The 12,873-nt window shown below is 48.0% G+C and overlaps 1 protein-coding gene across 1 annotated transcript in view; it reads right to left on the bottom strand.

The window, feature by feature from the left end:
* Window positions 1–12,660, bottom strand: part of LOC119397208 (protein argonaute-2-like) — a 38,633-nt gene extending 25,973 nt beyond the window's left edge. Inside the window, exon 1 of the mRNA XM_049416493.1 lies at window positions 12,490–12,660. Coding sequence (XP_049272450.1) covers window positions 12,490–12,660 — 171 coding nt within the window. The remainder of the gene's footprint in view (window positions 1–12,489) is intronic.
* Between the last annotated feature and the right edge of the window lie 213 nt (window positions 12,661–12,873).

The following is a 12,873-nucleotide window of genomic DNA, read 5'->3' on the forward strand; positions in this document are numbered from 1 at the left end:
CAAGCGCGCGCCCGCCGCTGTGCTTCGTTCATGCTCCACCAACGATCCGACACGTACGGCGACGATCCAGGAGAATGAGAGAGGCGCTCGCTCCCCGCGAATCCCCGCGCAGCCCGCGCAGCAGCCAATCGGAGAGCAGCGGCACTTATAGCGCCATCTACTGTCGATTCACACAAGCGCCATATTGCGCACAATTCTATTGGACCAACGCCATCTAGGAAATGAGACGAGAAATGGTGATGACGACACAGATTGTGTACAGCGCCATCTAGAATATTGTCCCTGAACTGCAGTTTGTATGTACTTCTATGAGACAGCGCCATCTATTGCATTATACGGGAGATACTGCCGTTTGCGCCGGTGACGCCGGACAACGGAGACGTGACAAGGTTAGACTAAGAGGAGCTACGCCCCTAATACGCCCCTAAAAGTAAACAAGAGCTACAGGCTGTGCTCTAAGCATTTCACAAGGGACAGCTTCACCAGTGACACCTGAACAAGGCTGACACGTGAAGCTGTCCCTTCAGTGAAAGTGAAGGAGCCTCACCTGAAGGCTCTGGTGCACCCAGGTGAGAAAAATTCTTTCCCCAGTAGGCACTATTTAAGCTTAATCATGAAATAACTCTTCTGGCTTTTTATTTTAGATTTTTACGATGAACAGGCGGCACATGGTAAGAATAACCTAGCAAATACAGGATAGAATGACACAATTCCATTCACCAGAATGGTCTTGTAGCATAACCTGCAGAACAAAAAACTGGCATACTTTACTGTCAAATGGCCATGGTTTGATTGATATCAGACAGCAGTGAAGTTCAATTCAATAACCCAAATGTTGGCATGATTGAAAAAATAATTTCCTGGGCACCCCATCCCCAAGGCATTTTTAAAAATTTGGCAGTTTGCCTTCCTATGCCTATGATTTCGTGTTTTAGTGACTAACACTTGCTCATTATTGAAATAAATGAGGGACAGACTGAAGAGATTCAAAACAGCATTTGCAGTTTGTTTATCTGGCAAATATCTCTTTGTAACCGACTTATTTCTGAAAAACACACAGAAACTCTTTGATACCCAAATTTGGATAGAAAATTTTCAGAGAAAACATTTCTGAACTAGCATGCACTTTATTGTGTAAACAGCTGATGGTGCTGCTACGGAGAGCTTCACCTGTTGTTTCTATTTATTTCACGCAGGCTCTGGTTCCACCACAGCACCACAGCCCAGCATGATCACTGCAACAACGATGCTTGGGTACGGGCATCGTAAGCGACATTTTGTGCTTACACGGAAAAGTGTTTCTGCTTATTCGCTGCAGCAAACACTTCACTTTTCTTCAGGATAACTAAGTGGCACTTCTGTTTTAGACTACTGCTTCATGCCACCTCAAAGTGGAGAGCCAGGGAACATTCTTTGCGAAGAACCTGCGCTCCAGGATGAAGGTAAGTGCACAAGAATGTGCTTTGCATCACTCTTTTCCCATTCTGTGCTTTTCTACAAAGGGTTTATCTATGTAATTGTTAATGTAGTGGAGATTAAGAAACAGCACATTTATTATGCTCAGTGCCATGCCTTTAAAAGCTTCCAAATGTATTTACTCTGCTAGCTATTTTTTCACTGTAGGGTGACTAAGTTCGAGTACTTTAATTACAGACAACCAGTATGCTGCAAGCGAGTTGCCGTCCCCTGCTGCTGAGACTGCCTCCCCTAGTGTGGAAGGTAGGTGCACCGAACAAGGATCTGTTTCACCTTTCTGCTTGGAATGAAAGGGTGCAGAATATTTGGTTGGTGGTACCACTGTAATACTGCACGAATAGCTTGCAAAAAATAAAAACAAACAGCAATACCATTTTGTATGCTACACCTGCACACTAGAGCACATTGTTCTCTGAAATTGGAACAGTACGTAGAAATGCCACAGGTGTTTTTCAATTACCAGTGCCATGAGAACAATTGCTGTGCGTAAACCTTAAATGCAGGAAATGTACTCTAGGGAAAAAAATTTTGTTACCTTGTGCTCATAGAGTAGTATTTAGCATGCTTCCCAGTAAGAATGTCTGATTGCACTGTTTACATGGTATGGATGAACTGATAACATGCTGCGCAAACGCAAAATGAAGAAACAGGGAGATAGAGCAGCGAAAATGGCTTTTGGCATGTCGCAGTATGAATGTACTCTGTCATGTTTCCGTCCTTACACCTCTAGTGTTTGTGCAGCTCGTTATGAGTTCATAACAACCCAACCTCCATGCAAGAAAGCTTTGTTGCGTGGTCTAGATATCTTTTCTTTTTGTACATCAATGCATAGACTCAGTGCTTTCTGTGTTGAGCTCATTCCATGGTGATGAAAACACTGAGTAGTTTTTCTCAGGCACATCTTAAAATTGCTCCACAAGTCTGTCGCTCAGTATTCACACGTGCAATGCAAAGTGAGTTTATTATAATACCTGTTTGCAAGCCTTTTATAGCATATTTATTTATTTTTCAACAGCCGCGTCGCCAAGCACACCCCCAAGAAGGCCCACACCACCGTCACAGGTTTCACCAAGTGATGGTAAGTGCAAAAGAGAGAGAGAGAGAGAGAGAATTATTGCAAAGTACACATCCTGCACCTGCTTAAAGGAGTATGGACCAGTAGCCTTGATGTCTTCCTGATAGATATGGTCATCTAAGCCTGCGTAATGTTGTCACAACCTATAATGTTGGCAAAACCATGCATATAGTTCAGGGCCTGCAACCAGTGGTTTAGTTCACACAATTACTTATACTTCAAATATAAGGTGGGTGCAGTTGGACCTACAAGGTCCGCACTGAAAATTGTGCTGTCCGATTTTTTGTGATGAGTGTAGCTCTGCGAGATAGGCCAGCAGAATATGATGCACGTGGTGTGCATTCATGTAAATGTGGCTTGGATAGCTATTTATGAGACGAATTATTCAAAGTCCTCCACTTTATAAATGTCATTGCCTCTGTTCAGCATTTCATGAAATGTTCATTTTTGCAATGCTTTCTGTGATATTTCTTTGGTCATGGATGATTCTTTGAGGATAAAATGATTCCTGTCTCAGTCGCAGAATACACATCACTTTAATGAAAAATGATATGGCAGCACATAGTGGTCCATCATTAGTGGCCCTGTGATTGTGCCCTGATAGCTTACTCATGATTTTTTTCTCTCTCTACAAGACTGATGAAAGCCTATACCTTTGCATTCTTCCATGTCATTTTTTTTACAGCACAGCCTGGTCCGAACGGCCTCCAGTTTTCTAAGGAGGGCAGCAGCGCGGAGCACACTCAAGAAACACTGAAAAGTGGGAAAAGAAAACTCAGCTCTGTGCACACCCCTCGCACGAAAAAGAAGTTGATAACACTTCACTCACGAAGTGAAAGGTACCGCAAGGCACTCGGTCGGATGAGAAAAAGGAACGAGGCGAGGCGAGTAACGCAGCAAGAGGCTTTAAACAAGCTTGAACCGGATTTGCCAAAGGACCTTTTTGAACTGCTTAAAGCACAAATCAGGCTTGGTACATTTCCAAAATAAAAAAAAACATTGGTCCAAACGGATGAAACAATTCGCTCTCAATTTGTTCTTTAATTCTCCAAAGGCCTACAGCTTCCTCAGAGAAATGCTTCACTTGCCACATGTGCGGACACTCAGGCGCTGGCTGGCAGACATCCCAATGACACCTGGTATCATTCCAGGTGCCATGGATGCAATAGAATCGATCATTAAAGATTGGCCTCTGCAAGACAAAGCATGCTGTCTTTTATTTGATGAAATAGCCTTGAAAAGAAATTTGATGTACGATCAGTCAAAAGGTATAGTGATTGGCTACACAGATGAAGGAAACACAAGGTCTTCTCGTGTGGCAAATACAGCCCTTCTAATGGCTGTGTCTGGCATATCGAGAAGTTGGATGCAGCCAGTTGCCTATGCAGTGTCCCACAATGCAACGTCAGCTCTTGCAATGCACAAGCTGCTATTAGATGTAATTCAACAGCTTGAAAAAAAGGTCTTTTGGTAAAAGTGGTCATCTGTGATCAAGGGTCAAACAATGCCAGTCTGTCAAGAATGCTGATCCATTCACTCCATGAACCATATTTTACTGTCAACAACCGCAAAGTGTACTTCATGTTTGACACCTCACACCTGATAAAATGCACGCGGAATAACTTGAGAAAACACAAGCTCACAATTGACTCCGAGGTTGTTGACTGGGCGTACATTGAAGCCCTTTACAAAAAAACTCGTAACATAGATCAGGCCTCTAACACGCCAACTGAACATCTAAAAACAAGATTGGCAAAGAAGCTCAAAGAGCAACATATCTACAGGACGCCCTTTGCTGACATGAGAGTGAAGTATGCCACGCAAGTATTCAGTAAATCTGTATCTGTGGCACTCCTCACTCTCATTGCCATTCAAGAGCTTCCTGTTGATGCTAAATTTACAGCTCAGTTCACAGAAAGAATGGATAAGCTTTTCGACAGCCTGAACAGTTCGACCCTGAAAAATCAGGACGACAAGTTGCGGTATGCAGTGACTGATGGGTCAGAACACCATCCTTTCCTTGAGTCGTGCATCAGTTGGATTGCCCAATGGCACTTTGGTAGTCCTCGGGACAAGCAGCCGCACACTATTAAAAGTTGGCAGATTACAATCAAAGCCTTGTTGTTGCTGTGGACTGATTTAAAAGAGGGCTTTGATTTCACTCATCTTTTCACACGTCGATTGCAGCAAGATCCCCTCGAAAATTTTTTGGAATCATTCGTCAAAAACATGGCTGCAATGAGGCACCAAATGTATACCAATTCGTGGCGGCTCTAAAACATATTTGGATTGGCAAGCTCTTCAAGCTTTCTCAAGGAAACTGTGAGGTGACAACAAATGCTTTCCTCACCAACTTGGAGAGTGCATCTGCATTGTTGTCACCTAGCAGCATACTAACCACAAGCCACAGCACGCAGCAGGCCTCTGATTCATCTGATCTGCAGGCATCTTCACAAGATGCCACCGACATGGTATATGAAAATGTTATGTGCCATGTTGCTGGTACTCTTGCGAAGAGCTTTCTTGAACTGAGGACTAGCGAGTGCACAGCGAGAGAACACTCCTTGAAGCGGATGGTGGCTCTCTCCATGGACGACACCAATTCTTTGCACTACTCATGGAAAGTGGTGTACCCGAGCAACTCTTCGGTTCCATTGCAGCAACCTCTGAATCATGTCTGAATTACATAAAGGAAGTAGATTCGGCCTTCAGACATGAAATCAATTATTGTACACATTTTTCCAATGTGTGCAAATATCTGGTGGAAAGGATGCCAATCCGGCAAGCTATTTTCTGTTCAATTGGCTGCACTGAAAAATTTCTTAAAATATTCTGCCGCACAAGGCTACATTGGCACATTACATTTGTAAACAGGAACATGCAAGAAACAAAGTCTAGGCACAGTGCTGCTGCCAGGAAAAAACGTAAAGTAGCAGGCTGAATTATCCTGTGCCTTTCTAGAACATGATTATGTAAATTGGATTTATAGTGCAGCCTTCTGCACACATTTTCTATTCAATTTTTTTAGATCTGTTGCACTATTTCTTTTTTATCTATACATGTACGTATTTTTATGTATATACCCTATTGCAAAAACCAGCGTCGTTCCAGTAACCCCAGCGTGATACCAGTGCGTTTTTTGGCACTGGGTCGCACTGGGAAACTGGTATACGCTTGGATTCACTGGGGACTCCAGTGAATGCACTGGGGAAGAGCTGGGTCGCACTGGTATCGGCACTGGCTTTGCCGCCGTGACGCTGGCGCTCACTGGGAAGCGCTGGAGACGCTGGAATTCTCACTGGCGTGTGCTGGCACATACTGGAGCCTGTACTATTTCTGCCAGTGCCGCGCGCTGCTTTCAGTATTGTGCGCGGCGAAATGCTTTGGTATCATTCAATATCGAATGTTTGATTCGATGGTACCGCCAGATGCTATCCTAACGGGTCCCAAACATGTGTCACAAATTCTAGCGGCAGAGAAAGACGATGAGATGCGCACTATTTTCATGATATACGTGATAAGTGAAATCACGGTCACTTTTAATGTTTCTCTGTCGAATGTGGGGAAAAATATGTTAATAACCAAAAGCAGCCAACGCTGATCATTTTGCTTTCTAGCACGCTTTTTTTTACTCATGCAGTGCCAATAACGTCGTTAATTTTTGCGGAACACGTAGCAGCAATGAATACACATTTCGTGCATGCCGCGCATATACATCAGTTTTGCATCCGTGATGTGTTGCAGTAATGACTTCATATTATAACGTTTATAAGTCTCGAGGCGTCGGTCTGACCATACAGAGCAAGTTGTTACAACGCCGTGCAGTTGGCAAGAAGTAAATGAGCTCTGGCTTCGCGACCCTGCCCAACGGAGGCCGGAAAAACAGCCGTCGTTCGATATCGCCACTCCGGCAACGCATCTCGGGCAATTCTTGCACTTCCACTTACTTCACCTATACGTTAGGTAACAGTTAAAAAGGTTCCGAGGCCAAAATGCAGAAACTTCAAACATCGCAACTCATCTGCGCCGAGGTCGGCCCTACCCAGTGCGGCTCCCAGCGAGCGTTAGGCTATAGCGTACCGGCTGAGTCCGTCTACATGCCGCCGGCGCTTCTTGATTTAAGCACACGCAATTCCAACGTGTAAGAATTACTGTATAGTCTGGATATCCGTTAACTTAAAATAACCATTTTTTCTTATGTACGGTGTCCGCACAAGGAGCGATGACCATCGATGCGACGCGCTTTCAGCAACGAACGCAGGCTCACCGAATACCGAAAGCAGCCGGCCGCATGGGCGTCCGCAAGGGGGGGGGGGCAAGGGGGGGCATCTGCCCCCCCCCCCCTGGAATTCGGGATGTATATATATATATGAAAGAGAGGGGGGGGTACTTTTAGCCTTGTATCGTGGCCAAAGTTTTCCCAAAGCTAGAGCGGGTCGTATGTATCTCTTCTCGTGTGTGTACGGCCCGGCGCCGCGGGCTAACTGTGGTACCATCTGAACTTGGACCATGTGTGTGATGTGTAGAAGCGACAATTCTCTTTTCCCCTTTTCCAGGGTCGCTTGCTCAGGCCGCCTTTTTATCTGCCCTACGAAGATAAGACAGGGATAAACCGCCCGCCTCCGGCGGCTCTCTGTCTTCCCTACCGCTGTTCTTTCCCTCCCTCGTTCTGCAGCTGTTGACGAATGCCCCAACAAAGCAATTGTCGCTGTTGCTGCCTTCGTTATTTCTCTCTTTCTTCTTTTCTTTTCTCCTTTTTTTCTTTTTTTATCTTTTTTGAAATTCTCGTTTGGCACCCAAACTGGGCGGGCGGTGCAGCAGGTTGGGCCATGTCATTTCAATTACATCCTCCGAAGAAGGCTGGACCGCGCGCCAGCCGAAACTGTTACGATAAAATATATATTTGTTTTGTTTCTTATATTGTAGCACGAAGGAGTTTTTCACAATTGTTATGACGGTAGCCAGAAGAAGTTCTCTTTATGCCTACACACACACACACACACACACATATATATATATATAATATATATATATATATATATATATATATATATATATATATATATATATATATGGATAATTTTTTGCACTAGCGAAAAGGTACAAAGCTTGATAACACACTTCGGTCTCGCATATCCGTATGGAACAACTTTCAGGATTGCGAACCAATTTTGCACATTACAGACTGTGACAAATCTAGACGTCAAGTCATGGCAGTGAGACTGCCTGCGATGGCTATTGAAGATAGCGAATAATTCTGAGATACAAGTTTCATGTTTTCTTTTCCTGAACTAAGATATTTACGCAGTCTGACACAAGAACTTCAGTTCTCAAAAAATTGACGGCTACATTTAGCAAGAAATCATTACCGCTACACTTCGTTAAAAGACTAACAATATCCTATGGCGTCGCGCCTCTCACCACCCAAGCTCCCAAACAATGCGTTTATATCGGTCACTCAGAAAGCTTGTGGGCTTGTACAAGTTGCATGCTGTGCTTTGTTGTGGAGCTCAAGTTGCCCTTGTTGTTGGTCCTTATAAGGCGTCGATTATACCTTCACAACAGCGGGCCTTCATGCTCATGCAAATTAAATCACCTTGCCATTTTCGGGAGATGTATTTATGTTGCTTACATGTTTAGTTAATGTTGCGGCAATTTCGTACGCATCTCAAAATAAAATACTACTGCATGTGGATGTTAGTTTTCTAGGAATGCGTCCAAACCCTGTGGGTACTGGGCTTGCTGCGTCCCGTCCGCAGTCAAAGCAAGGAAGACGGAGGCTTCAACTCGCAACAAACAACAACAACAATTTATTTAACTACGCTGCATACGGCGGGGTCGGTCCAGGCACACGAGACGACGAGGCGACGACCATGATCGGCGGCAGCAGCAATCGGCCAGCGCGGGTGGCCGCATCCGTCCTTCCTGGCGTCCCAGGCACGTCTCCCCTGGGCGGCGCGCAGGCTGCCCCTTTTAAGCCGCGCAGCTGGGCCACGCGCACCGCCTCTGCGCAGCACGTGGCGCTATCTCGCGATAACCGGTGGGCGTGGTTCCCACACATCCCCCCCCCCTCAAAATGACGTGGTGGGGACCGGAGGATGGTCCGGAAAGGCCGGCTGCAGGGACCCTAAAGCATGGCGAGGACCATGAAAACCAGTAAACATTTTCTTCTCGCCACCAACAAAATTATGTGCATTCAACGCATAACAAAGCGAACGGGACATTAGAGTACTTTGGGAAGGCCTATGAATGCTTCCCCCTCCCTCCAAAATTCGTGGAAAAACGGAACTGGAAAAAAGTACAAGTACAGGGAATGAGTCATTTTCGCAAACCCCTCTTGTCCGTCACCGGGGACGCAGGTTGTACCACTTGCTTGGTGGTGTGGGTGACTGGGTGGCCAAGCCCTGCTGAGGCATATCTGGATCATCGGCTGTTGAGTCTTGCCGTGCATAAAATGGTTTCAGATCTGAGTCATGAATAGGGCCACACGCTTGATTAGTTAAGCAATCTTTCAGCATGTACGAGAGCCTGGATTTCTGGGTGATTCTATACGGTCCGTCCCACCTGTTGGCTAAGTAAGGGACTATACACGCGCCATCCGCACACCCGCTCCGCACGTGGCGGGACACCTGCCGCCCGCAAACGGAGGAGGAAAAACCGGAACGACGCCAATCGTCGCACACGGGGTACCGGTTTTTCCTCCTCCGTTTGCGGGCGGCAGGTGTCCCGCCACGTGCGGAGCGGGTGTGCGGTTAGCGCGTGTATAGTCCCTAAAGGGGTATTCAGACGGGGGAGGAATGCTCGGGGGAGACGGGGGGGTTGCGTATCACGTGACCGCGACGTCACGGATTAGCGAGTGGGCGTGACCCCCCCGCGCCTCTTCGGAGGAGACGGGGACGTTTTCCCCGAAAGGACAAACGATCCCCATGCGGTGGGGGATGTGGCGGAATTTCGGGCTCTTGTTTGGCCACATTGTTGCACTTGCTCCTGCAGAGAGCGGCAGTGGGTGTCCAGTCTGCAGCTGGATGGTCGTCTGCAGCTCGTCAAACGGGTGGTGCAAGCCACCAGAGTAGTCTAGTAACACTGGTCTCCCCCTCCGTTTGCCTCGTCCGTGTGAGTGGGGGGCATTTGTGGACACTTCTCCTCGCGAGCTGACGTCACTAGGCTCCGCCTTTACCCCCCGAGCATTTCTCGCCCGTCTGAATACCCCTTAAGCGGCAAAACCTTTCGAGGCGTCGCTGAGCGGGTGTGTCCGCTTCAACACCAAGTCCCCAACCTCAAAGCTAAAGTTTTGTCGACGCTTGTCATACTGTCCTGCCTGTTCCATTCGGGACACATCGAGGTGTTGTCTGGCTTGTTGCACCGCGTCGGTCAGCCTCTGTCTCAGGTCCCCTGCAAACTTTGAGTAAGGCCTTGAAGAAGCGGTTGCACATGTCAAAGCACTGTCCTGCGGAAAACTCATTTCTTTGCCCAGGTTAAGTTGAGCAGGAGTGAAACCTGTTGTGCGATTAAGTGTCGTCCTAGTTGCGAAAGCTATTTCTGCCAGTTTCAGATCCCAGTTTTTATGACGCTCAGTATGCGCGACAAGCATAGATTTCAGATTTCGGTTTACCCGTTCCGTGATGTTGGCTTGCGGGTGATACACAGACGTGCGCTTGTGACGAATTCCCAAGGCGTCACAGGAATCCGTGAACATCTTGCTGGTGAAGTACGTCGCGTTGTCCGTGATCAGTTGGGCACTGCCTAATCCGAACCGTCGTGACGGCGTTCTCGAGGAAGGCAGTCCACTCCTTTCTGCGAAGTGAGCTTGCGCAAAGGAAACAATTCAACCCATTTCGTGAAATGGTCAGTCACAACAAGCAGATACTGGTTTCGCCCGTGGACTCATGGGAAACGGGCCCATTACGCCACATGCAACAATCTGCCATGGCGATGTACTCTCAACTGACTTCATTGTTCCTAAGGGCAAACCCCCACGTGGTTTCGCCTTTTGACAAACTGAACAGGAACGCGCGTAGCGTAATACATCCTGTTTCAACCCTGGCCACGTTACAGTACGACACAGCTTCTCGTAAGTCTTCTGCCCTGAAGAGTGACCAGCTAAAGCACTGTCATGGTAGTACTTTATGAACGATTTGCGAAGTTTGCGAGGAATAACAACTCGAAACGGTGACTCCACACTACCATCGTCAACCTGAGGAAAGTACCGGAACAAGAGGCCTCCTTCTCCGAGCAGGTAGCAGTCAGTCTCCTCGTCGCTTCCGGTGTCAGTTGGGTCACGAGCCGCTAGCTTTTCTGACACCTTACGACAAAGGCCATCGCCCTGCTGTGCTGCAAGGAGCTCCTGTTTACTCACCAAAGTACCCCAACATGACTGCATTGTCACAGCTGGTGTCGTAACCGCACACACTGTTTCCGGCTCGACCTGGGGTTCAATAGACAAAGGTGCACGTGAAAGTGCGTCAGCAACTGTGTTAGTGCTACCCTTCTTGTACTCGATGACATAGTCGTAGCGCTGCAAGGTAAGCGCCCATCGGGCCAATCGTCCCGAGGGATTAGGCAATCGCTTCAGCCAAGAGAGCGCTTGGTGATCAGTCTGAATGACAAACTGAGCCCCGTCCAAAAACATGTCAAACTTCTTTAATGCGAGAATGATAGCCAGGCACTCTTTTTCTGTTACCGAGTAGTTGCGTTACGCACCGGTCAGAGTGTGGCTTGCGAAAGCAACATGGCCTCAAAGCACCTGCGCATTCCTGTAAGAGTACTGCGCCAAGTCCGTAATCGCTGGCGTCTGTCTGTAACACAAAAGGTTTTTTTAAGATCTGGCAGCTGGAGGGAGGCGTTACTGGTGATCGTTTTCAGAAGCGTGTCGAAAGCTGCTAGTTGCTCCCCGCTCCAGAGGCATTTCGCGCCTTTCTTCAGCAGCTGAGTTAGTGGTCGGGAGATGTCTGCGCACTGCGAAATGAAGTCACGATAAAAAGCAATCATTCCGAGAAACCTTTGCAAGCTCTTAGTATTCCGGGGTGGGGGGTAATCTGCGATTGCCTTCAGTTTATCTGGGTTTGGTTTTACTACGCCGTTGTCGACAACGAACCCCAGGAGGTTGATTTTGTTAGTAGCGAGCTGCAGTTTTCCGGGATGAACAGTTAGACCGGCTGCTGACATGCGTTGTAGCACCGTATGCAAGTGTTCAAGATGCTCTTCAAACGTGCGCGAAAACACCGTCACATCATCAAGATACCAAAGTGCATAATTAAACTTTGCATCACCCAAGACCATATCCATCATGCGCTGATAGGAACTCGGACTATTGGAAAGACCAAAGGGCATGCGCACAAACTCAAACAAGCCTCTATGGCATGTGAATGCGGTTTTCGGAATATCATGAGGGTGAACCTCGATTTGCAGATACCCACAGAACAGTCTATAGTGGTGAAGAACTTTGCGTTTCCCAGCGCATAAGTTATGCTCGATATTGCTGGCAAAGGGTAGGAATCTCTCACCGTGACTGCGTTGAGCCTGCGGTAGTCCACACAAAGACGTGCCGTACCATCTTTCTTTGGGGCCAATACCACAGGGAAGGCCCATGACGCTGCTCCGCGGACACTTGCTCCCAGGGACAGCTTACCCCTGATACGGTATTCAAAGGGGCCCCGCGCCGCCCTTGCTCATGTGCGAAGGGGTCCAGGGCGCGGGAGGAGATAGCCGTGAATGCGCCTGGGCTCGTCAGGTCGCATAAGGGACTGGCTACGGGGGCGCGCCAAGCCAGTGACGGCTCAGGAGCAGATTGCGGCGCTGGCGGTGGCACGTAAGTGCTCTCAGCTAACAGGGCGTCTTGTACACCGCGGGCCTCCCGTGCGAGGTGCTCAAGGGTTTCGAACGTGCGCCCATAAAGAAATGGCCTGAATCTGGGATGACTGTCGAATGACCCGAGCTACTTGGTCCCTTTCCGAGGCAGTCGGTGCTGCTCGGCGATGCAGTTCCTGCATCGTCCGGACGTACTCGAGCAAACTTTCGTCCGGATGCGGGTCGTCGTGACCCGTGTACGTGGGTAGTGTGGCCGGAGGTAGGAGCTGTGGTTCGCCGGCCCGAGTGCCCATGCGGTCCATGACCGTGTTGCACAACTCAGCGACACGCTGAAATGTGTTCAGCTGCTGTGCCAGCAGCTGGTCAGCCTGCTCGTGTGAAGAATCCCGCTCGCCGCCGGTAGGCAAGGTCGTCCCGGACTGGAGATGCATTCCGTCTGACTGCGCGATGAAGAGAAAAAAGAAAACCCGCGCCACAAAAGAACACGCGCGAGAGTGCGCTACACCGAGACTCAA

The sequence above is a fragment of the Rhipicephalus sanguineus genome, chromosome 6 (assembly GCF_013339695.2).
Source record: "Rhipicephalus sanguineus isolate Rsan-2018 chromosome 6, BIME_Rsan_1.4, whole genome shotgun sequence".
In the NCBI taxonomy this organism is placed as follows: domain Eukaryota; kingdom Metazoa; phylum Arthropoda; class Arachnida; order Ixodida; family Ixodidae; genus Rhipicephalus; species Rhipicephalus sanguineus.